This window comes from Xiphophorus maculatus, chromosome 20 (assembly GCF_002775205.1).
Source record: "Xiphophorus maculatus strain JP 163 A chromosome 20, X_maculatus-5.0-male, whole genome shotgun sequence".
Lineage (NCBI taxonomy): Eukaryota > Metazoa > Chordata > Actinopteri > Cyprinodontiformes > Poeciliidae > Xiphophorus > Xiphophorus maculatus.
This window is the reverse complement of record NC_036462.1, coordinates 19,344,282-19,368,133: the sequence shown is the minus strand read 5'-3', so window position 1 is coordinate 19,368,133 and position 23,852 is coordinate 19,344,282. Positions and strand designations below refer to the sequence as shown.

General features: G+C 36.9%; 2 protein-coding genes across 2 annotated transcripts; one reads left to right on the top strand and one right to left on the bottom strand.

The window, feature by feature from the left end:
- Nucleotides 1-3,309: 3,309 nt before the first annotated feature.
- On the top strand, nucleotides 3,310-6,782 carry cav3 (caveolin 3). Its single transcript, XM_005799812.2, has 2 exons — nucleotides 3,310-3,581; nucleotides 4,894-6,782. Exons 1-2 carry the CDS (start codon nucleotides 3,465-3,467, stop codon nucleotides 5,233-5,235), a joined length of 459 nt encoding a protein of 152 aa, XP_005799869.1. The 5' UTR covers nucleotides 3,310-3,464; the 3' UTR covers nucleotides 5,236-6,782.
- A 2,512-nt stretch (nucleotides 6,783-9,294) lies between these two features.
- On the bottom strand, nucleotides 9,295-20,972 carry oxtr (oxytocin receptor). Its single transcript, XM_005799811.2, has 3 exons — nucleotides 20,777-20,972; nucleotides 19,536-20,628; nucleotides 9,295-10,180 (listed from the first exon to the last, which is right to left on the bottom strand). Exons 2-3 carry the CDS (start codon nucleotides 20,452-20,454, stop codon nucleotides 9,927-9,929), a joined length of 1,173 nt encoding a protein of 390 aa, XP_005799868.1. The 5' UTR covers nucleotides 20,455-20,628; nucleotides 20,777-20,972; the 3' UTR covers nucleotides 9,295-9,926.
- Between the last annotated feature and the right edge of the window lie 2,880 nt (nucleotides 20,973-23,852).

Genomic DNA, 23,852 nt, shown 5'->3' with positions numbered 1-23,852 from the left:
ATGTCGTTTACTTTAACACTTCAAACAAAGAAAGAAACAAACGTGAAACATAATACTTAAGTGAAAACTAAAAGGGTGTGCTAAGTTATTATTGTTTATTTTTTATTGGTTTGTATATTAAATAACAATTATTTGTATTTATTTGTAAGGAGATAGGAATATTTTGTTGGCTTTTTCCTCTTCTGAAAGTTTGTCTGTTATGTTTCAAAACATGACTTCACTAAATTAGATGAATCCTGACAGTTTCTCTGATTTGGGTTTTATTCTATCTTAGGCATTTAGTGAAATTGAACTCTTTGCCTTCAGGTTTTATTGGAAATCTAATAAATGCAAGCAGTGCTGCTAAATGCAAACAAGTAATAATAAAGAAAACATGATTGGAAGAAAATGTAATTTGAAGCTTTAGTGGAACATTTATAAAACTGACATTAATAACACATCCTGTCGATCTGCAGCAATCCCTTTGGAGCATGTTCAGATTGTGATTCTGCTTTGCTTTGCTCTTGCTGGCAAAGACATCACTTTAAAGTCAGCAGATACTGCTCTAACATTTTAATGTATTCTTTTTATCTGTGTATATAAATCAGCTCCAGCATGAGTGATGGTTCCTGATACGTTGATGTCAGAACGATTGATGATCTGGGGTGTCCAGCCTAAACTTGGGCCCTGGCTGTTTACTCACTGAAATTTCCCCAGATTCTTTAAGTTATGTGATGCTCTTGTCTTCCATACACAGAGCAGAAATGCACAATGCCATGACTCTTTATCATGGACAAAAGCTCTAAAACAACCAAATGATCCCAAATTGCTGACAAAAAACTGTCCTCAGAGTAATGTACTCTTACTTTTTCTAAATTCTCCTCATTAGTTTTGTTGGGAGTATATATATATATATATATATATATATATATATATATATATATATATATATATATATATATATATATATATATATATATATATATATATATATATATATATATATAAAATAACACCCTCTTACAAACTATAGTTCCAAGAAGTGTTCAGATTATAGAAGATGAGAGTAAATATACATAAAATTTTACTTTTAAAGTTGCCTCTATGCTTTTGGTCCAGCAGAACTGCACAGGCTGTCAGGCCTGGGTGACTCATTTCTAAAAATGGTGTGCATCGGATGACTTGTTGCAAATTAACACATAAATCATTAATAATCAAAGTTGCATGGATGGCATGCAAACACACCCAACATTTAAATGGAGCCCCAACTGCATGTTGTCCATAAGTTTAGTGGCATCCCTTCCACCAATTACACCCCATGTCCTCACAGGTCTGAGAGCCCTAATGAAAGATAAGAGCCAGTGCAGTCTCATTTAACCATATTGATACCCATGAACACAGAGGCATGCCACTACATCTCTCTGCACAGCTATTTCTGTCTGCCTGCCTCCATGCCTAACCAGCTCCCTCTCTCTCCACGGCCATGCCAAGAATAGACGTCTAATTGGCCTGGCACCCAATCACATGAACTCTGATCTCATCCCCCCACTGCCTCCTCAGCTCCCGGGCAACTGGGAAGAGGAATGGCACAGCACACTATGGAGTCACGCTTCCTGTACTTCTCTTTCACCAACTGATTGAGACAGAGAGCCGTAGCATAGCTGGGAGTTTTTTCTCACACCTTTCATAGGGAGTATCTCTGCATCACTTTCCCTTCTGCAATCTTTATTTGGCAGCTCCTCCGCTTGGGTTTGTTTATGTTGCATGCTGATATGGAATCCAAAGACTGAAAGCAACAACTGCAAAGCCTAATTTAGGCCGTCTGGGTTTTATTTAGGAGGAAGATTAGATTTTATTATCAATCCCTGGTTAAAATCTGAGCTTTTAGATGAAGTTGAGGTCCAACTAATGTTATATGGATCAAGGTAATGTTTCAGTTTTGTTCTCCCAGAGTTTCTTTAGTGAAGATTTGTTTTACTCCCATCTGTGCTGCTTTATAATTAATGGGAAGTTAGACAAACTATTTATATATACATATATGTATACATGTTCTTTTTTGTAAATTGTTTGGAATGATAAGGATCCTTATTATAATACAATGAAAGTGAAGATTGCTTTTGTCTTGTCGGTTCTCTTACTAATTAATTTTAATTTTGTTTTACTGTCCCTGGGAAGTATTAATAGGCCTTAAATGTTTTTACATAATTTTCTTGCTATAATCACACAGGTCAATGTGCATTGTTGGCTTTTGGCTTATTTTAAAAAGTGTGACATGCATAATGTAGTTATTTGGCCCCATTAAATATTTAGAAAATCTTAAACTGGTAAAGACAGTATTAATCTGAGAACCTTGTTTGTCTCATGCCATTTAAGACAAAAACATTTAGAAGAAGAAACTATGTTCAGATGAGACCAAAATTGCAAACATGCAAAGTATGCCAGGTGAAAAGCTAAGACTCACCCTGAGCACACCATGCTGACTTTGAAACAAGGTGGAGGCTGAATCATGCTGCGGAGATGCTTTTTTTCTGCAGTGACAAATAAGTTAATCAAAACTGATGGAGAAATGAATGGTTATAAATATAGCAACATCCTGGAAGAACACCAGCCGGTTCTTGTTTTAGATTGGTCCAGAACAAAGATCAAGATCAAGACCAAACCCTAAGTGAGAATCTGTGGTCAGACTTGAAGATTCACATTCAGAGACACTCTCCATCCAGTCTGGCTGGACTTTGGCTGTTTTACAAAGAGGAGTAGACACAAATCAGTGTTTAGATGTACAAAGTAAAAACATAACACAAACCATCTACAGCTGTAACTGGAGAGAGAAACTATTGTACAAATATTTAGTCATGGAAGCTGAATGTGAACGGCCACCACAATTTCACAATTGTTTCTTAAATTGAAAACTGTGTATAATTTTCCTTCCAGTTCACAATTATGCCCTACTAAGTGTTGTTCACAAATCTCATAAAAACCCAATGGCATAGATCAAGGTTCATGCTTATAAAACAACAAATGTGGACATAAAGACACATCTGACATACAGTTTAGTAATTAGTAGTTCAAACCTAACTGAAGCCATGTGGGTGTGTTTGTGCTTTTTTCCTGTAGTGGAAGTTAGTACCACTGTGCAAACCCATCCCAGTTAACCCGACAACTCCGTGTGAAATATGACACAACTCTGGTTCTTCTTTAAGGCATTCCTTTTCTCTCAGTGGTCATAACATGGTGTTTATGTGAGTGTACAGTTGTATGCGTGTGCGTGTAATTTTGTGTGTGTGTGTGCATGCAGGGTGGGGGCTAAGGCCACCATTTCTATCAGGGCACATGCAGCAGCTGTCCCTTGGCATGTCAGCGGGGAGCGTCAGAGACTTGCTACAGAAAAAGTTCAGAACTGAGCTGAGAACTGCTGTGTGCAGTTTCCAAAAAGGTTCTCATCGCTCCTGTCTTTGACTAAACCTGGGACCTGCGCAGCCTCAACCATGGCGGATCAGTACCAGTACAACACCAACGAGGAGAAGATTGTGAAGGACAGCCACACCAAGGAGATCGATCTGATTAACAGAGACCCCAAACAAATCAATGAGGACGTGGTGAAGGTTTGTGCAGAAATGAGAGAAAAAAAACTGTCATGAGAAAGGTTATAGGGATCAAACTCACAGTCTCTAATTGCATGTTTGCAAACGTAGATAAAATTGTAAATATTAGGTGCTGGGAGTGCTGAGAGTAGAACAAGGCATTGTACTAGCAGAGAAATCCTGAAATAGACCAGGAGCTATTCCTGTTGCTTGAGCAGAGCAAAGATTTATTTTGGGGATGGGCTTGAAGGAGTTGGAAACCAATACACACTGTTGCTCTGATTTTCTGTCACTGTTTATTCTTTATTTGTTGCTATGGAAATATCACAAAATATATTTTTGCTGTTATTATTAAATAAGTAATCATAAGTATATTTTGTTTAAAAGAGTTGGGTCGGTGTAAATGAGGTGTTTAGTGTTTAATGACTCCATGACTCACTTTAGAAACATTTACAAACCGGTTTGTGCCCGATTTTAGAAAGCTGAACACTGCAACCTTGAAGATAGGACTCAACTTATAAGATACTGATCTTATGTTGCAGATCAAATTAACAATTTTAAATTTACAAACACTGCAAAAACATTCCTACACAACGGAATAAAAAATTACTGGATGGTGTAAATATATCTAAATAGAGCATGTAGATGATTAGAAATGTTTTTGATGTGCAATGTTAACTCTGTTTTTTATATAGATATATATTAAAGTTTAAAATGATCCAAACTTTAGAGAAACTAGATTCTATTAGTTTTTTTAATCCAGTGAATTATTCATTCAGAGTTAGATCCCTATTTGCTGTTTCCTTTGGAAATCGCCTTATAACTTCCTGTACTTTTCCCATGGAATAATTTGAAGGGGGAGATAAAGCTTCAGATGTGCCGTGTGTATCTGCCTGCAAACGTTTGATTAGTGATGATAGCTGACAGCAGTTCGATGCCGAGCCTCAGCTGAGAATGTAATGGCCTACTTTTTTTTCAGGAGGACCAGGTGGCTCGTAATGCAATCCAACAACAGACTGGAACATTGTGGAGCCACTCTGTTATGAATATTGCATGAGGCTATCTTTGATTTAACAAAAATGAGGCAGAATAAAGCTCTTTGACTGATCTGGGTGCAGCATTAAAAGCCAATCCACCACTTTGTCTGTACATGAAGTGTGTAGGTTATTCACTTCTCTGAGTGTGAGTGCTGCACTCTGTGGTTTTCAAAGGGTAAACTTTACACTTCACATGAATTTGCAGGAACTGTTCATGGTGCTCACGGGTCTGCTTGGAAAAGCTGTGCTCTCTCAAGGATCTGTACTAATGACTTCTGTTTAAACTGTCTTATTAGGTGGAGTTTGAGGATGTAATCGCAGAGCCTGATGGCACACACAGCCTGGATGGAGTGTGGAGGCTCAGCTACACTACTTTCACTGTGTCCAAATACTGGTGCTACCGCGTCCTGTCTGCTGTCTTTGGCATCCCAGTCGCTCTGCTCTGGGGCTTCCTGTTTGCCTGCATCTCCTTCTGCCACATCTGGGCCGTGGTTCCCTGCATCAAGAGCTGTCTGATTGAGTCGCAGTGCGTCAGCCGCATTTACTCACTCTGCATTCAGACCTTCTGTGATCCTTTCTTTGAAGCTCTGGGCAAAATTTTCAGCAGCGTCCGCGTGGCACTGCGCAAAGAAGTCTAAGAACTCACACTGCAGTTTGAAATATGACCAGAGAAAGTGTGGTATGTTTTTTTTACAGCGGAAAAATAATCCGTCCCTGGCATCTTGCTTTCCAACCGACTCATCCTCGTCTCATTGCAGCATTCTGTTCTCCGCCCTCCAAAGTCTGAGCCAGAGATCTAAAGCCTGACATGCCCAGTGTGCATTTAGCCAGCAGAAGTGCTGTGACAGCTGCAGCAGGCAGCATGGTTCTCTGACAGCTCTGGCAGGTCTAGGTTGACCCAAGCAGAAGAAGGTCCACTGTCATAAAGGGAAGCTCGGTTTTCACGCCTACAGTGGTTTTAGAACACATTAAAACCCAATTTTGTGATGCTAAAAATGAGATCATGAAGAATCATTTAAAGAATGTTTTTACTTCTAATGTGGTATATGTCTTATTAGATCCAGATGAAAAACAAACACATCTGTTATTAGGAGAAATGTAAAAATAAATATCAGAAATAAAGTTCAGCTGTTCTACTAGGACTTACATGACATTTGTTCACTTAAATCCTTTAACAAAAGCCAGAGAGATTACAATTATATTTGCCAAAAGATGTCGATAAAAATATTTGCAGCATCAAAGATCAAAAACAATAATAACCAACAACAGAAATATTAAATTAACAGTTTCCCACCAGAGAAGATTGCGTCCTGAAATTAAATGAAGGAGATTTCAAAACAGCGTCAGTCACTTACTTATCAGGAGTTTTCACCTCATTACCTTTTAACAGATTTGTTATTTTTCAGTTGAACGGGACATATGACACATCATCAGTATGAAAAGTTCGGAAATTATTTATTGCAGATTTATTGTTTTGCATCACAAATCCTGACGTTTGTACAGAAATGTGTCCATTCTCAAGAGGCACTATTTATGTATCAACTAGGAAAAGCAAGAATTCACAAACATGCAAAAAATATATAACATTAATTAATATCGCTCTAAAGATAGATTGTTGCATTTATGTTCTTTAATTTGGTTCCTTTCAAAAGTTTTTGCATTGTTTTGTTACTGATTTACATCATGTTGTTCACTATATACCTCAAAGAAATGAAATGAATTGTACACAACTACTTTGTCCTGTATTTTGGAGTTGTTTGCAAGTGCTTTATACATGCTTCATTTTCTGTCTAATTTATAAGGACCCTTTATAATGGAGTATAGAAAAATGATTTTTTTTAAAATAGAAACAGATTTCCCAGTCTGACATGTACATCAAGATATGACATCTCTTATAATACTTTGTACTAGTTTGTAGTAAACAAACTCTTTAAAACTTGTAATGTTCACAGTTAAGTAGAGTTTAGTGCATGCAATAATTTAGTGTATTTGCAAAAGCTTTAGAAATCATCCGCAACAAAGTTCTTTGGAATTTCTGTCATCCTGGAAGCACTGACCAGTGAACTGAGACCCACTAGAGGATGCTGTTGTGTGTTTTCCATGTGTTCTTTCATTAGACCATTTCTTAATGGTTCACTGCCACCACACCCTGCTTTGTTCATAACATTGTTGTTTTTCACTCTGCTCACGGCGTTCTGGTCTTTTATTTCCCTGCAAACCTTTCATGCAATATTTTATTTATTTGCTCTTTGAGGGAAAAATAATATCAGTGTTTGGGATCCAGCAAGACTGGAAAATGTCTGTAGTGGTGAGATTCGATTTCAAAAAAAGGTTCAAACACTTTCAGTCAGCTGAAAAGCCACATTAATGACATCATGGTCTATTTCCTTTAAAACATGTGCAAGTAACCCTTCATGCATGACTTGATATCCTCATGCAAGTTATTTGTGTCTTTAGGCATGAAAAAATAGTTTTCATTTTCTTTAAGCAGTGTTTTCACATGTACATCTAGGTATTTAGACTAAAATATGTATTTGACAAGTCAATTAATAATGTCAAAATGTGTGAAAAGTAGACTGGCAGATAATTAAAAAGATATATTTCCTGTGCCCCAAGACAAAAAAGAAAAAAAAAGAAATGAAAATTCTAAACTGTATTGTTTCATTACAGGTAAAGAACATAAAAACAAGGTTTCTACTTTGAAACGGGTCCATTTTGAGTTTCTGGATAAGTGATGTTTTCCTTGCTTTTGTCCTAGAGCTACATCAGCTTGCAAATACAATCTTCTTCAGTATAATTCAGACTTTTAAGCATTCTTAGCTCCCTCCATTCCTCGGCTTAGCCAAAGAGCCTTTCCAGTCCTCAAGGGCTGTTGTCCTGAATGTTTCAGATGGGTTCCTGGTACAACTCACCTGATTTAAATAGCTGATATACTGTATCTCCTCAGTTTGTTACCAATTCTAGGTGAGTGGCTGGTAATACCTCCACACTCACTTCACTTCGATATTAGCTGCACATTCTTCCCTAGAGAGCTTTCTGCACTCTAGAGACTTAAGTCTTATAAAACAGAACAGACAAAAATACTAAATGTATGCACCACACAATTCAACTAATCTGCAAAGATATTGTTTAGGAGAAAAGAATGACTGATGTTGAAGTATTTTTAAGAATAATAGTTACAGTAACTGCAAAAATAATTAAGTTAAGTGATACATGATATCTACTTGAGTGAGCAGATGATAAATTGCAATTTCCTCCTAATTCAAAACCAAAATTTCAAAACTTTCACAATTATGTTAGTGCTTAGTTGGATACTGACACCAGTATTTTTTACTCATATTATAAAAACTCTGTTAAGATTTATTCAGGTGCACAATACTGTTTACTGTCTGTCAACCATGTTGGTCTGAAGACGGGTTTATGCGTTGGCACTGGTTGACCAGTAAGTGGTATGGAATGGCAAAGTGTTAAACTTATCCAGTTACATATAAGTAAATGTCCAGTGGAGTGGAATAGAAACACTCCGGCTGGATGAGCGTGAAAAATATGCTCTCAATAATATTTATCATTTATTCAGATTTTGAAAACTTGAAATTCAAAAATAAGTAACTTAAACAAACAAAAATAAAAAAACTAAGACAAATTGGCATTTATGGAAGAGGGACATCATAAATCCTCCTGGAATAAATTATATGAACATCCATTCTGATGCCCTTTAGAAAGAAAGTCATATTCACAAAACTGAAAACAATCCATAAAATATTGTCTCAAAGAACTTAAAGCAGGGGTCTCAAACTCCAGTCCTCGAGGGCCGCAGTCCTGCAGTTTTTAGATGTGCCACAGGTACAAAACACTGGAATGAAATGGCTTAATGACCTCCTCCTTGTGTAGATCAGTTTTCCAGAGCCTTAATGACCTAATTATTCTGTTCAGGTGTGGAGCAGAAGAGGCACATCTAAAAGTTGCATGACTGCGGCCCTCGAGGACTGGAGATTGAGACCCCTGACTTAGAGAATTTAAGGTATTTGGAAAGGAGGATTGTAAAAAGGTTTTAGAAAAGTTGGCAGGCTGCATAATCCTTGTAAAGGTTGTGATACATGGCAAATGTAACAAGAAACTGCTAAATGGTTAGAGTGGCCAATCATTGTATCTGCAAGGTAAGTTGACTCGTCTCATTATGTAAGACAGTTTATGGAGACACGTACTGTTGGATTTTATACTTTTACAAAAGAGGGAACTCAAAAATAAGTTGAAGACAGAAAAAATAAACCTGAAATAAATAGTGAATGATGTAAAATTATGATTTATCTGGTGAAATTGCTATGCTGAGAGATATTTGTCTTTCAGCAGGTCTTGCTGTTTGTAATTCTCCTATTAGCATCATCAAAAATGGCCATCATTATACGGCTAGGTATTCATACAACCACGATCTTCAATGTATTTCAATTGGGATTTTTTGTGATAGACCAACTCAAAGTAAACTGGAAGGAAGATTATACATAACTCCTCCCAGTAAAATTCTGAAATTGTGGCTCACATATGTCTTCAGGAGTCAAAACGGTGGACCGCCAGGATATTTGCAGGGATTAAGTTACATGAGACCTCCTCTAAGAATGATTATAACTATGGGGCTATGAGATCTTACTATATATCAGCTGGACACAAACAATTACATAATCAAAACCTGTTAGTACTTTAATTTTCTTTTATTGTTTTCAAACCATTTGTCCAATGTTTAGCAGAGACAGGCATGGCATAATAAACTTAACAAAACCTTGAAGTAACAGTTTATATCTGTGCAAATATGTAACAAGCTGAACAACAGTTATATCTGTTATATCGAATTTATAACAGAGGAATAAATTTATAATAACAACACAGACAAACTGGATCCATTAGCTTTGCTGGTGACAAAACCGTAACAATTTACAACGCATCAACATTCGTCAAATAGTCTTTTTATTCAGTTTGTGTGCACAATAAACACTAAGATACACCTTAAAATGTACATTTAGAGCAAGTATATAACAAAAAAAAACACATAGAAAAAGTTTCATTCAGTCAATCTTTTTAGTCCTTAATTATCTCATTGAAATTCATGAAAAAAAATTCTGTTGATTAATGCTTTCAGATTCACAGTTAAATAATAAATTTATTCAGAAATGAAAGGACTGTGTGGGTTGTTGTCCCCCTTCTGGGCTTTAACAGCAAGTCTTACAGAGAGAGGCATTTTGAAAAAATCGAACCGCTGGAAAATTTATGGGGAGCAGCATGTAGTGAGAGGCTGAGTGGGCAGCTTGGGAGACAGGAAAAAAAGGAGGCCAGGGGCTTACGTGGTGGATGTCTGTGTGATGCTCCTCTGACTGCTGGTGCTCTTAATGGCAAAGGTTGACGAGTTGCTCTTGTGGCTGGAGTCAAAGTCATGCTCGCAGCGGCACTGGGATGACTTAAGGTAGCGAGCGGAACAACACAGAAAGTTCTGCCTCAGGTCATGGAAGAGATGCCCAGCGAAGCACATATAGATCCAGGGGTTACAGCAGCTGTTGAGGCTTGCAAGCAGCATGGAGATGATGAAGGGCATGGCTGCAAACGGGGAGACAGAGAAAAGTTACTGCTGTTTGACGGAATAAGAAAGTCAAACTGAGTCTGGATTTTTCTCTAAGAAGTTTTGGAGGTGCTGGTGGAAACTGTAAATCCACCGCCAACACTTGGTTTTGTGTTAGCAAAAAAATAAGATTTACAGAATGCATTTTTTTTTTGTCATTGTTGTTTAATGCAAGACCATTTCAGGAACAAACAGCCATAATTCAACTTCCCAACTATACTTCCTTGATGACGACACACATTTACCTCAACAGACCCATTTTAAAAGCTGATGTTTCGACCTTTCATTCAAACAATTAGCTTAATTTAAATCAGCTAGTTTATTAGTGAAGAAAGCATTTCTTCACTACTTTAGATAACATCAGGTCAATTGACTATAAACTACAGGAGAAAATGTAATAGAAAGTAGATTCTATTTTAGTTTAAAGACATAACTTTTAAAAAAATAAATTTTAAAAAGGGTGGCTAGAGTCATATAAATTAACCAACACCAGCTGCTGTAGGATTTTTTGCTGTATTGATTTTAGACTTGAGGTTAAGGCTAAACTCTTGCATTGTTTATCTGCTATTACCCTAAGCCCTTTAAATAAAAATGGTCAGAGGGTCCTGTGGAGCCGACTGAATGGCAGCTTCGCTTCTGCTGGTCTCCCACGGGCAGCTGTGGCCACACTGTGATTTACCATCAGCATGTGAATGTATGCGTGAAAGGCTGAATGTAGTATTTTGGAGTCCTCTGGACCAGATAAAAACTGTACAAGTGCAGAGCATTTACATCTTAGCAATACTAGCAATTTGCAAAAGAAGCATTAATTTTTATTGAATAATTGTCCAGTCAGAAATAATAACTGCAGAAATCAAATCTCAGTTTTATTTTTGTCTTGTTTTTAGAAGTACAGCCTAGCAATGTTGCACAGTCAAGTGACCCAACCCTTTAGAAGAAATGTTACTGTTTAGTTGTTTACTATTATTTGTTTTTGCCATAATATCTGGTTATTGCATTGGGTGTTTTTGGTGGTTTCAGCATTTGTGTTTCTGAAGAAATGATTAATAGCTAGCATGGTAAAAATGTCTTCCAGCAATGGGCCATTGCTAGTAGAGACGGTTCTCTACAAGATTCATGCAACACCGGATATGTACAAGCATTGCTAAAAAAGAAAATAAAAACTGTTTCATTCTCACTTTTTGACATTATATCAGATTAAACTTTTCTTGGTTTAGGTCTGTTGGGTTACCAAAGCTCTTTGTGTTTGAGAAATGTATTTTTTCTTTAATTCTGGAGTCAAGTTTATAGGCTGCCAAGGTCACATAGACTTCTTCCACAGTGGCTGACAGGTGCAAATGCACAGCAAACAGCAAAACAAGCTTCAAACAGATGAACGATGCAAACTCGTTCATGAACACTTAAAAAAACAAAGGCAACAGAAAAATGCTGCAATCACAGAAAATGGGAGCAAAAACCTACAACAAAATCAACAGAACCAATGAAGACAGAAACGACTGCGATCAACAACCAAAATGGTGCAACGACAGGAAATAGAAGCAAGAGGGAAATGCCACTACTATTAAAAACAAACAACAGTAAATATGAAACTCGCTCCACAAAATGGAAGTTCCAACAATTTTTTTTATTTATAAAAAATATTTATGAATATAAAAACTTGAGATGTCTCACATAATTTTTAAAGGTGACCAGACTCTCGGCATTTTTCTGGAGCATTTGTGTTTTGGAGTTTGCATCACTCATGTGTTCGCAGCTCGTTTTGCCATTTGCTGCACTTGCATCTGTCAGCCACTTTTCAGCCCTTCCCACTTTTTTGAGTGAGAACAGAGCTTTTTGAGGATCACTCCTAAGTATTGAGTTTATTGTGCTAAATCCACTCTCTGTATAATTTGGGGGTTACCTGTTAACACCCATAGTGTTCATACTGGTATATATTTATTTAGACCAATAATTTTGGCACCTTCAGGGATCAGGAAATTGTATTTGAGGATGAGGCAGAAGGGAAGACGTTCCCATTTTTCTTCCTGATAACTTTGCAAATTCTTTTTTAGATTGTTCCTCATGATGTTACATAGGGAAGCAAAGCATTTAAAGTGTTCCTTAAAACACATGCACAAGTGTGCGTCCATTTAACTCAAATTTTGTTATTTGACCTATCAAAAACTTGCATTATCTGGAATTTCCAAGGATTTTTAAAGGCAACCTCAGTGTGAGAAATCCCAGATGAAGCAGTGAAGAGAGATTACGCAAACAAATAAAAGAGGAACATTTTAGCCTGATGTAAATTCAGACAGCAGGGGAAAATATTATTTATCTTTTCATACAGTGTCTTTTGATATCTGCTTTCAACTATAAATCAAATTCTCCCTGCATGTTTCACCACAATATTTGATGGAAAATGTGCACACTTGGCTTCAGAATAGTGAAACTGAGCAGACAGGAGGTCAAATAGTCAGGGGCTAAAGAAAATTGGAAAGTTGTTCTCAGTAGGACAGAATCTGTGTATGTAGAAGATTGCAGGAAATTATTGAACTTTTTTTATGTAACAGCTGCAATCGTGACTTTGTAGCCTCCAAAAAGACTGAAAGGTTTTTCTTTTTGCATATAATTAGTTATGAATTTTCCTTCATCCCCCACAGGAATAATGGTCTTAGTGTGCTACTGGTAAGGGAACACAGCAAGAGAGTTATTAAGAGCATGGAAATGCACTGCTTAGGTATGAGAGCTTAAATTTCTAAATCTTTGAAACTCAATGCTCTGGGAAATGATGCAGGAAACAGGAATTACTGTTTTCAATCTGAATGTGTTAGTCTTTCAGTTTGGTGTCAACATTTCAGTACTGCAACAAGAGTCATTGTTGAGTTCATAAGCAAAAGGTAAACAGTAAATGCAAACAAACTAATGAGGGAACAAACATATATTTACTCTGTATATGCTTTTAGAGCACGTGTGTCAAGGTTTAGTTTTGCTAAACTAAAAGTGTTTGCTATTTTCTACGAGAATGAAATTGGTTCACAATGTCTGCTTCAATAGTCAAACAGTTACTCATGCTGTGCTTAAAGGTTTTCTCTGTCACTGAAAAAAAAACTAAAGGAAAAGACAGCACCTTAAAACTACAACACACAAAAAAAACCTGACTGGAAAATGGTTTTACAGAATTTCAACCATCACTGACCGTAGACATAAATCTGAACTCTGCAGAGATATTTGTCAGATTCAAAGAGGTGATACTGTTTCTTGCCCAGTGATGCACTGATAGATTACAGAAAGCAACCTGAAGTGGTACCATGGATGACATTTACACTGCTAACTCCACCGACCACCTGACATTTGGCAAATGAGTTTCAGATCATGTAATTGGTTTGTATCCTGTATTTAACCTCGTCTCAGTGGTTGCTAATCTTTCTCTCGGTCTGCCTGTGCCCTAGCTAATCTTATTGCTTCTGTCCCCTAGATTCATTAGAAACTGCAGAGTAAATGCCATCATAGAGGGCATGAAACTCTTACACCACCACACATGATTAAGAAGAGCTGTCCTCTATGAGTCATGCTCATTGATTAAAACGTGACCCTACTGCGTTAGTTAACCGTGTCACAGGTTGTGTCATCTTGGAGTTGCAACTTCTGCAATGTAGTGCAAGGCAGATGGTGCAAAAGACCAATTGGAGTTTATCAGGGATTTATCATCAAAGCATATGAGAGCGGGGACCGGATCTAATTTGAATATTGTGTGGCTTCATGGAGAAAAAGCCCGTTGCTGAATTGGCTCATGGAGTCTCTCACAGGGGAATGATAGATCACATGGCAAATGAAACGACAGTCTAATCACCCTGTGGGTGGTACATCTGTGTGGCTGTCAGAGCTGATTCTGCCCAGTCCAAAAGACTCCAGAGAAATTCATTTAACTCTGATTGTTGTTCATCGATGGTAAACATGCATTAGCAGTAACCTCATTTAGATTTTAACACAGAATTAGATTCAATGTTAAAAAGCAAGAAGCTTTTGAGTTGTGCTTCCTTTCATGTAAAAGACACAAGAACTGACCTTTACAAAAAAAAAAGACTTTGGAGATTGAATGGTGGAAACTGTGCCCATTAAAACCCTTAATGCAAATCAATAGTGGGGTGTGAGTCAGCTTCCAAGGGCAGCAACCACTGCAACAAGATGCTTCTGTTCACAATTTTTTCTTTTCTGTGGAGTTTGTGTCGGCTTCTGAGTCAAGGTTTAACCTTCAGCTGTTTTGTCCACCACATAATGAAATCTGTCATGCGGCTAAATGTGAAATCACACATTCAGGCGACTGATTTCCCTCTACAAACCTCAGAGAGAATCGGGGATTTTGTTGTCTTCTGACATTTTCAGAAATGATGCTGATAAGCCTAATCAGGTGCCAAAAATGGTAAACCTGTCTGCAACAGGTCTGGACTCAGTCATGTTATCCCAGTGTCATGAAGCTGACTTCTCATTTGTTGGAGGGGAATAGATTATGCCTTGCATGATCTCTTTTTATAATAAAGGTAAAGTTATGCTTTTGATTAGACAGAAAAGTAACTTAAATGTTTACACTTGATCATGATTGTGCATGTTTAACTGCATTGCTCCTTGTTTTGGTATTACCTACTGAGCCAACAGTGAGCTGCTTACATCTTATGTCTGAAACACTTTTATAGTTTTAAATATCTAATTTTATAGTAATTATAATAGTAATTGTTTAACAATGTTTAAAAATATTGAGTATAAAGGTGAACGTAATCAGTATTTTTATTTAGAAAAAAATAATAAAATCAACCACTATTTGAGCATGCTGATATTGTTTTTCAGCAGCTTTGAGTCATTTATTTGTACCTTTTAAAGTTGAAGACAGAAGCACAAAAAACAGCTAATACTTGTTACATTTCCTCACCTATATCCAGAATGTAAAAATTAAGAGCAACATTTTATTTTTCATAATGTATTGTAACTTTACAATATGTCAACAAAAGTCATAAAATTAAATAAAAACACATTATTATTTATTGACTACTAGTCACATTGTCCATTAAATGTTTTCCCAACTCAGATATAAAGAGCAGAAATCAATATAGCTGCTTTTTATTATGACTAAATCAACGTTCTGAAGGTTTTCTTTCTGTCTGTACGACTGAACTCAAGTTATGTTTCAGATCTAAAGCCCTCTGGGAGCTCTAAACAATCGCAGACATCTCTTATAAGTGCCTTGAAAATGTATCCATACCCAATGAATGGTTTTATGATTTTTTTCTATGTATAAAAAAGTGAAATGACTAGCATCCATTTGGATTTAGCTTTCTTTAGTCTGTATTGTAGAACCACCTTTCACTGCAGAAAATGCTGAAAAGCTTTTTGAGCCTGTCTCTACCATCTTTGTATTTCTAGAATCAGAAATTGTCTCCCATTCTTCTGTGAAAGAATAACTCAAGCTCGGTCAGATTGGAAAGAGAGCATCAGTGTTTTTCACCTCTCAAGACTCAAAAAAATATGGGGCAATTTTTACCGGCTTTAAAATTTCACTTTCTGATTTCAGATTGTAAAGAAATATATGACTCATTATTATTCTATGTAAAAAGTAACAGATCTCATTGGGACTGGGGTATTTAATGGCCAGATAACAGAGAATTTCCTGCTGGTTCAGGCTGATAAATCCTCACACTCGTGCAGCTAGACATACAAAACCAAGGTCAAACAAGCAGGGGTCTGTTTGTCATTAGGCTCAGTTTAGCAAACAGGTGGTATTCACCTTGCATAAAAACAAATCCTCCTATCCACAGTGACCATGAGAAACATAATTTATTTCCTTCAATCCACAAAAATACACCTGTAGCCTATGATTACCTATAAGGATGTATATTTACTGTTGGTTTTAATATAGGATCATGTGATAATGTGTGTATCATATATGATTTAAAAAATGAATGTGAGATGAAACATCATTGATATTTTTCAGTATTTGTAATATGGACATTTTTCCGCTTGGCTGAGGTTTATTTCCCAAGCTGTCTGTGCCGGGTTTGCTCTTTGAGTCTAATTAACTCTTTATCAGCACACACAGATGACACTCCTGCTCTCCTTTGTACACAAACACTGGCACTTGTCGTAGCCAAACTCTGCCATTACTAAGTGTTGCTGACGTCCAGACGTCAGCCTCCTCCTCTGCACCGACTCACCCTCCCTAACGGGAAATAGATTAATCGTTTTCTTCTTTTTCCACACACTGAAGCTTTTTGTCCTTTTTCTGGCCACTATTCCTCTAAATATAACAGCGAGGTGCGGCGTCAGAGCCAATTACCTTTTCATCAAGCACTCGTCTTTGCTTGTAATGCATCAAATGGACAAAATTGGAATAGCTGGTCCAGGATTGCAGCGGGCCCCTAGCAGAATTTAACAAGGGGCCTCACTACACCCACAAAATGTTTTAAATGAATTGTCCATGGTCGACCACTGTATTTCTTTTATATAACTCCATTATTTAGTAAATCAAAACAAGTTTGATTTTCTCTTAGTTTACAAATTTTCAGTCCAAGTCCAACAAAAGAACTGATTGTCTTTACAAGCACTGAATTTTTTCCATCTATTGATTAATTAATTTGCAGCATGAATGACTTCATGACTCCAGCAGCAGAAATGATACAACATGCAACTTTAAATGATGAAGCTAAATAATAAACAATCTTAAGTAATTTTGTTTTATATTAAAATTATTTTTTATGATCTCAAAATAGCTATTGATCAACCTTAAAAGTACGGAATATGATCCGTTTAGAAAAATGTTAACGTAGTTCTAGAATCTGAGTGAAAGGAGCTCTTGAGCGCCCCCTACTGACCTGGTGGAGGCAGAATAAGCAGTTTAGTTTGCTTACGCCTTGGAATTGCTCTGAGTTTCAGAGGTGAAAACAATTATAAACAAACATGTCAAAAGATAAACAAAAACATGTTGTTCACTTGGTGATATGAATATTACCCATGGTACCAAGTTGTCCCACAACTTGGGAAAAAGTTATCCAATATTTAGACCACAAATAATGTTTCTGTTGCAGATTTTCATCTCCAGCAGGTGCCCTCTGTGTCATGAGCAGACGGTGTAAGTATGTAAGAAAATTTGCTAAAAGAATGGTAGGAAATGTGAACTGACTTTGATCTTCTAAAATACTTAAAATGGTCAAAGCTACACTGGATTGTTAAGCACTGAACAGAGTTTCTATAAAACATTGTTTTGAATGTTTAAATTGGTTACTCTGTTTGTGGAAACCTTCAAACGGAGTATTTCTAATGCTTCTTGGGGTTAGAATCACCTGAGTTAAAGAAAAGAACATGCCTCAAACACGGTTTGAATTATTTTATACTAAGTGCAAAGACCTGAAATTAAAAATCACACGTTTTGGTTCTTAGTTATAATTTCTTTAAGCCCAAAGCTTCATCTGCAGAGTGTTTTGTGTGTGCAGAAAAATGGACACACTCAGAGTAGAATTCATGCAAGAACCACTTCGGTTAAAAACATGTCATCTCTGTGCTGCAAGAAAACCTCTCACCATTTCTGTCTTATGCTATATTTTTTTCTGAAGTTGTTGTCATGTGCAAATGATATTGTTCTGTTTTCAACTATTAGTTCACAAATACCCCCAGGTTAAGCTATAAAAGCATTATTTGTATTTATTTTTACACCTTTCATATAATATCTCATTCTCATAATAATGTTTTGGATTGCATTTACTCAAAGAGAAAAAGAAGATCACAAATTTAAGTGTATAACCCAGAGGTGTGGTCGCTCACAGTAGATGCATAGACCACATGTAGTAGGTGGCTGTTAGTCACTTATTGTGGTTAAATGTCAAAGTCCCCCACAGGCACCAAAGCTGCCTGATGCACGCTTGTGCACACTAATTTGATTAATCATTAGCCTTCAATGAGTCTCTGCTACTCAAGAAGAGTCTGTGGAAAGTTGTAAAATTCTGTATCCATCCTTTCCTTTAAAAAAACACCATTGACCCTTTAATCATAACTCACACAACATGTCTTAGCAATAATGCACTCATTAAAATAAAGTGATTTTACACTACAACATCAGGTAATTGTAGGATAAATCGGCATCCAGTACATCAACATGTCTGTCTGCTTTCCAGGAACAGGAAAACATCCTGACAAACATTCTGGCTCTGCTGGGAAACTAGGACCTAATAAGTTGTCAGAAAGAGCATAACTGTTACCATAGGTCAAAAGTGTCACAATTTATTAAATAAAAAATTAGCTAAAATATTGAATATTAAAAATGTAACTAATAAATGGAATGACTAATTTTAAAAAATATATCTAGTTTTGAACATTAAAACATTTTGAAATCTAACAATCTACATATTTTATTAGAATTTGATTCATTTCTTTGCTAAGATGTATGATATAATAATTGTAGCATTTATCTATTTTACATTTCTGATGCGCCCCATCATGAAACATCTGGATATCCTGCCTAGCAACCTAACTGTTGACCAATCAATTTGTCTATAGCAGTGTTAGTCCCGCCCCCTGACTTTCATAAATAAAACATAAAATAAAAAAAATATGATTTGTTGCAACAGAGGACTATAAAAAACTTTAATAAAATAAACTCAAAAATAATTGTATAAACTTTTAGATGTAACGAATACATCAGTTAATTATTTTTGATATTTAATTATATTTATAATATTATAAGATATTTTATATCTCATTTAAATAATAAGGGCGTTTGTATGTATGTTCAGTTTTTAATTTTTTTTTTTTTTACTACAAATATGAATAATTATTTATCCAATTATTAATTAGTTGGATTGTGGAACTTTTGGCCCTTGGAAGGTCACATAATCAACACATAAGTCTTTGACAGCTTACCTTCCTTGTTTGTGATCAGATTATGGAATTATATACAGACTTTATCTTTGAGCCGCGTCTGGCTATTTTCTGGTAAAATCGCCAAATGGTACAAACACAAAACCTCCTTTTTAATCTCGGTGCAAATTCTCGGGATTACTGAGTCACACTGTATAAATCCTCTGCATTCTGATGAATATTTGTTGAGACCCGAAAAGGTCTAATTCTACTGTAACTGATGAAACCAATGATTTTTATGCGTAGAAAACAGCTATTGTTGAAGTCAGATGAATGAACAATAATAAATTGTATATTTTCACAAAGCAATTGTTTTTGAAACATATTCAAAGGGGAGATATCGGTTTCTGTGCTGGTGTTTTGAAGTATTCCAAGTGCGTAATGCACCATGTAGCGCACAGACACCTTTTTGCGCACAGCGCGCATTCATTATAAGAGCCTTTTTATTCAACCTACCCTCCCGGGGTGCAGCTGGATCCCACGCAGACCACATCTGGACTGAGAAAAAGGGGGTCCAGCACACGATGTACGCCACCACAATCACAAAAGTCATTTTCACGGTGGTTATCTTCGCCTTGGAGATGAGCCTCACGCTGCTCACCCGGGCCAGCGTGTTGCTTTTGCAGGTTTTGGGGGTCAGGCTGATGCACTGTTCGCGTCTGGTTTTCAGCTTAAAGTTTTGCCATATCTTAAAGCTGATCAGACCGTAGCAAATGCTCAGTATGGCCACGGGGATAATGTAGATAGTGAGGCTGATCCATGTAATGTAAGCTTTCGCTCCCCAGGGTTTCACGAAGTCGCCCCAGCAGTCGTACACTCCTGAGCCGACCTCTCTGAGGGAAAAGATGAATATCTGCGGGGTGCTGAAGAGCAGGCTGAGGAGCCAAGAAAATATCACATAAAAACGATCTTTTCTTCTGTGCAGAGAGCGGAGAGGCTGGCATATGGCCAAACAGCGGTCTACGGACATCAAAACTAACATATAAGTGGATGCAAACATCCCGACAACCTGCAGGTATTTAACCAACCTGCACAAAATATCTGGTCCGTAGAACCGAAATGTGATGTCCCAGATAAGTTGAGGGAGGACCTGGAATATAGCCACGACCAGATCGGCGATGCTCAGGTGCTTCATGAAGTAATACATGCGGGACTGGCTGTGTTTGGTGGTGTGGATGGCCAGCAGGACGCACAGGTTCCCTGCGAGCGCCAGGAAGAGCACCAGAGCGAGCACGGTCACCTCCACCTTTGCCACCTCCTCATTCCTCTCCAGGGGGTTCGTTTGATTCAGCCCGCCGGTCCCGTTCAGAAGGCTGGAGTTCCTCCAAGATTCGTTCAGTTGCCAGATATCACTTTCATTGGAAATAGTTTCCATTGCTGCAGTCTCGTCCTCTCTGCAGAAGGACTCGTAGTGGTTTGGTCACCAAGAGAGGGTCGTGAGCGCCTAAGTCTTCCTTGCGTCCTTACAGGTGCCAAGGCATAGTCAAGGTCAGTTTATAATCCCCAGATGGCAAAAGGGTTTTACGTTGTCTCGGACGTCACCCATCGTCTGTAAAAAGAGAGGATGTCGGGGAATATTTTTTATTATTCTTCAAACAGAAAAAGAGAATGTTTTGTCTAAAGAATAACATCCCGAGAACAAGACTGAAACTGCAAAACATTGAAACAAAATTATGAAGTACATTAATTCAGCTCACCTGCCTGTAATCCACCAAGCAACAAAAATATTTAGAAATATAGTTTTAGAGAAATAAAGAATGCGGCGTTTACACCGAAAGTCTAAACATAAATGTTAAAACTGGAGATGAAGAAAATAAACTAGCATAATCTCTGCTGAGAGTCTTCGGAATGGGCAGCAACACAGCGCATGAGCCCGTGTTATAGGGTCCCCAGTTCGTCAGGAGCAATAAAAGGTCCTACTTATCACCACCACTTGGTGGCCATGTGCACTTTCACTGATCGGTTCTGCAGCACGAACCATCCTCAGGGAAAGACCCCCAGAGCTGCATTATATCTAAAAAATGTGCAACAATTTATATATAGACGAATACACGCATCTAAAAAATAAAATATTAATCTACTTTTCAAAAAATATTTTGAAAAGTAGATTTATTTGACTTAGATTTAAAAATTGACACATAAATTGGCATTTATTCCAGTTAATCTTGCACATTTACTTTAAATAGCCTTCTAATTTTGGATGTTTGTTTTTATAATGAGCGCTGAGTGTAAAATTTTAACAGAAAGTTAAGTGGAAGGAAGAAAATGTAGAAAATGTTACACAGGCAACCATGATAACTGCAACTTTGAGACAATTGTGAAATTAAGCCTTTTCAAGCGATTATATCCTTGGACTGTGTGGTACATGGAAATGTTTTTCAGTAATCTGTCATTTCTGTACTCACAATTCTGCAGCTATAACCTTCTATATGAAGCAGAGAAATGACAATTAAGTTGTTTCTACCATAGTTCTTTGTTCTTCACAATTTTCATTTAACATGTTTTCACACTTCATCCTCTGAATGTGTCTTTTCAGCAAATTGCTGTTTTGGCTTAACCTCCTTTTGGAAAGTGTCAGTGACTGTCTGCTGGATAACTCAACACTCCCTCCTATCATTCAGTATTATAAGATGCTTTTCTTCCTTTTTTAAAATTCTTTTTCCATTGAGCAGATGTAATATGAAAATTTTTTGAGAAACCATATTTTGGGTTTTCAGGAGCTGTAAGCTCTATGTTTGTGTGCATCTCTTTCTCTCCCCCCCCCCTTCTACTGTATTTATTTCCGGTCACTTGTAGAGAACATCCAAAAAACCAAAAATCTGTAAATCAGGGTGAGTGTTAGCGGATTAATTCAAATATTATCAGTCATGCTTTGAATGTTAATGGATTCAGTGATATGACATCATCAAGGCACTCCCCTCTTTTGAAGCCGCTCTGGTAATAAATGGATGGATGCATTTGTTGGCACATAAAATATTTGAGTCATAAGCTTGCTCAGGAGAGGCACTAAAAGCACCGGCTACGTTCCTAGAAAATCACCCTCGGCGCTGTAAACATGTGCTTTTTATTGCCCATATCGAAAGGCATCTCGGAGCGGATGTGCTTGCCTGCTTTGAGCTTTTCTAAAGTCGTATTGATCTTCTGAGAATGTAAACTGTTTAGCATCATGGGAATAGGACAATGCACTTTGTTATTGATTTTACTTTAATGACGCACGAGGGGACTGCGTTTTGTTCAATTAATCTTTTTATAATTAATGTGCTCATAACCAGTTTATCAGTATAGAACAAAAATGACTGAGATCCTCTTCACTTGTCCACAGAGGACATTTGCTTACTTAAATTTATTGGCAGTCTTTTCTGATTTCTATCTTTATGTCCATATGTTTCATTCCAGGAATTTTTCAGAGGTCATTTCTCTTCTCGCTTCCCACCACCATTCAGCCAAGTGTAATTGTGCAAGGCTAAAGAGTTCAGTGGTTATTTTTCCAACAATCAAAATTACTTAAAGTAAAACCAGTGAAATATAAACTGTCTAAATTAAGTGTTTCTTTCACTGACACAAAGTCAGATCTTTGAAAGTTCTCATGACGGCAATAAACACGGTTTTCACAATCTTTTGGAATCTACAGTTAAATGAGAACAAGACACTGAATATGTATGTTTTACTTTTTTTTCTTTTTTACTGCGTATATGTCTTTTCCAGTACTGCTTTGTTCACAAATTTATTGACAACAAAGGAGACACACTTTGGGTAAAGCTCTGCACAACTTTAAACAATCAGTAACATTTGAAGTTCACCTGAGAGTAATTGTTCACTTTGAGGAAAGAATAATAAAAAATACATAAAATTGACACGTTTTTGTTCGAAATGACTCAAACTCAAAACTATTAGTTTTGTTAAGGTTACTTAACATTTCTAAGTATTGTTCATTTTGACTGACATGACATAAACAAACGGTAATGTTTTAAGTCCGCAGAGAATTGTATGAAAGTAATTGATGTAATAATGATATCTTTATTTGTAGGTTGAGTTCTTTGCAAAAAGGGCTTCTGCTTCAAGTGAATCATCTTAAATTCAGATGAAGTGCTAAACAGTGTGAGATTACGTTTCAAGCTCTTGCTGACAGGTTAAAGAGAGCAGAAAGAGTCAAAAGCTGGATTATTTGAATGCCAAAGGAGACACAGAGACAAAGGGGAGAAAAATATTTCTATTACTGTCAATGTGAAGCCAGTTCTTAGTTGTTGCTGCATATTTTATTTTACCAAAAACAATCCGCCATAAATTTAGCAAAATAAAACTGTTGTTTATATTGCTCTGTCATTCATAAGTGGAAAAACTCAAAACAGAATTTTCCTTACTTTATTTAATTTTGTTCTCAGTTTTCAGTCAGACTTGAGTTTACTTAGAAACACTTCAATCTGAGATATGTGTACCACTTACATATTCTTTCAAATGTCAAATAAAATACTGTTAATTCTCCAGGGATGTGATATGTGTGCCAGAGAGCCCACCCCTCTGTTAGGTTTTATTTTGGAAAATGGGCAGACGTCCCAGGATTTTAAAGCAGTGGCTACGGGGCTGGAGTTAATTTAGAAAGGCCTTGGAAATTAAAAGAATAATGATGCGTTAAATCAAAATATCTGCCTTTAGAATATGAAATGCGTAATGACCACCCTGGCTGTATCTGCTGAGCCACAAAAGATCAGTCAGGATGTGAGTAATGAAATTTGATGGTCTGAAAAAAACATGATGAGTGAAATTGTCTCAGCA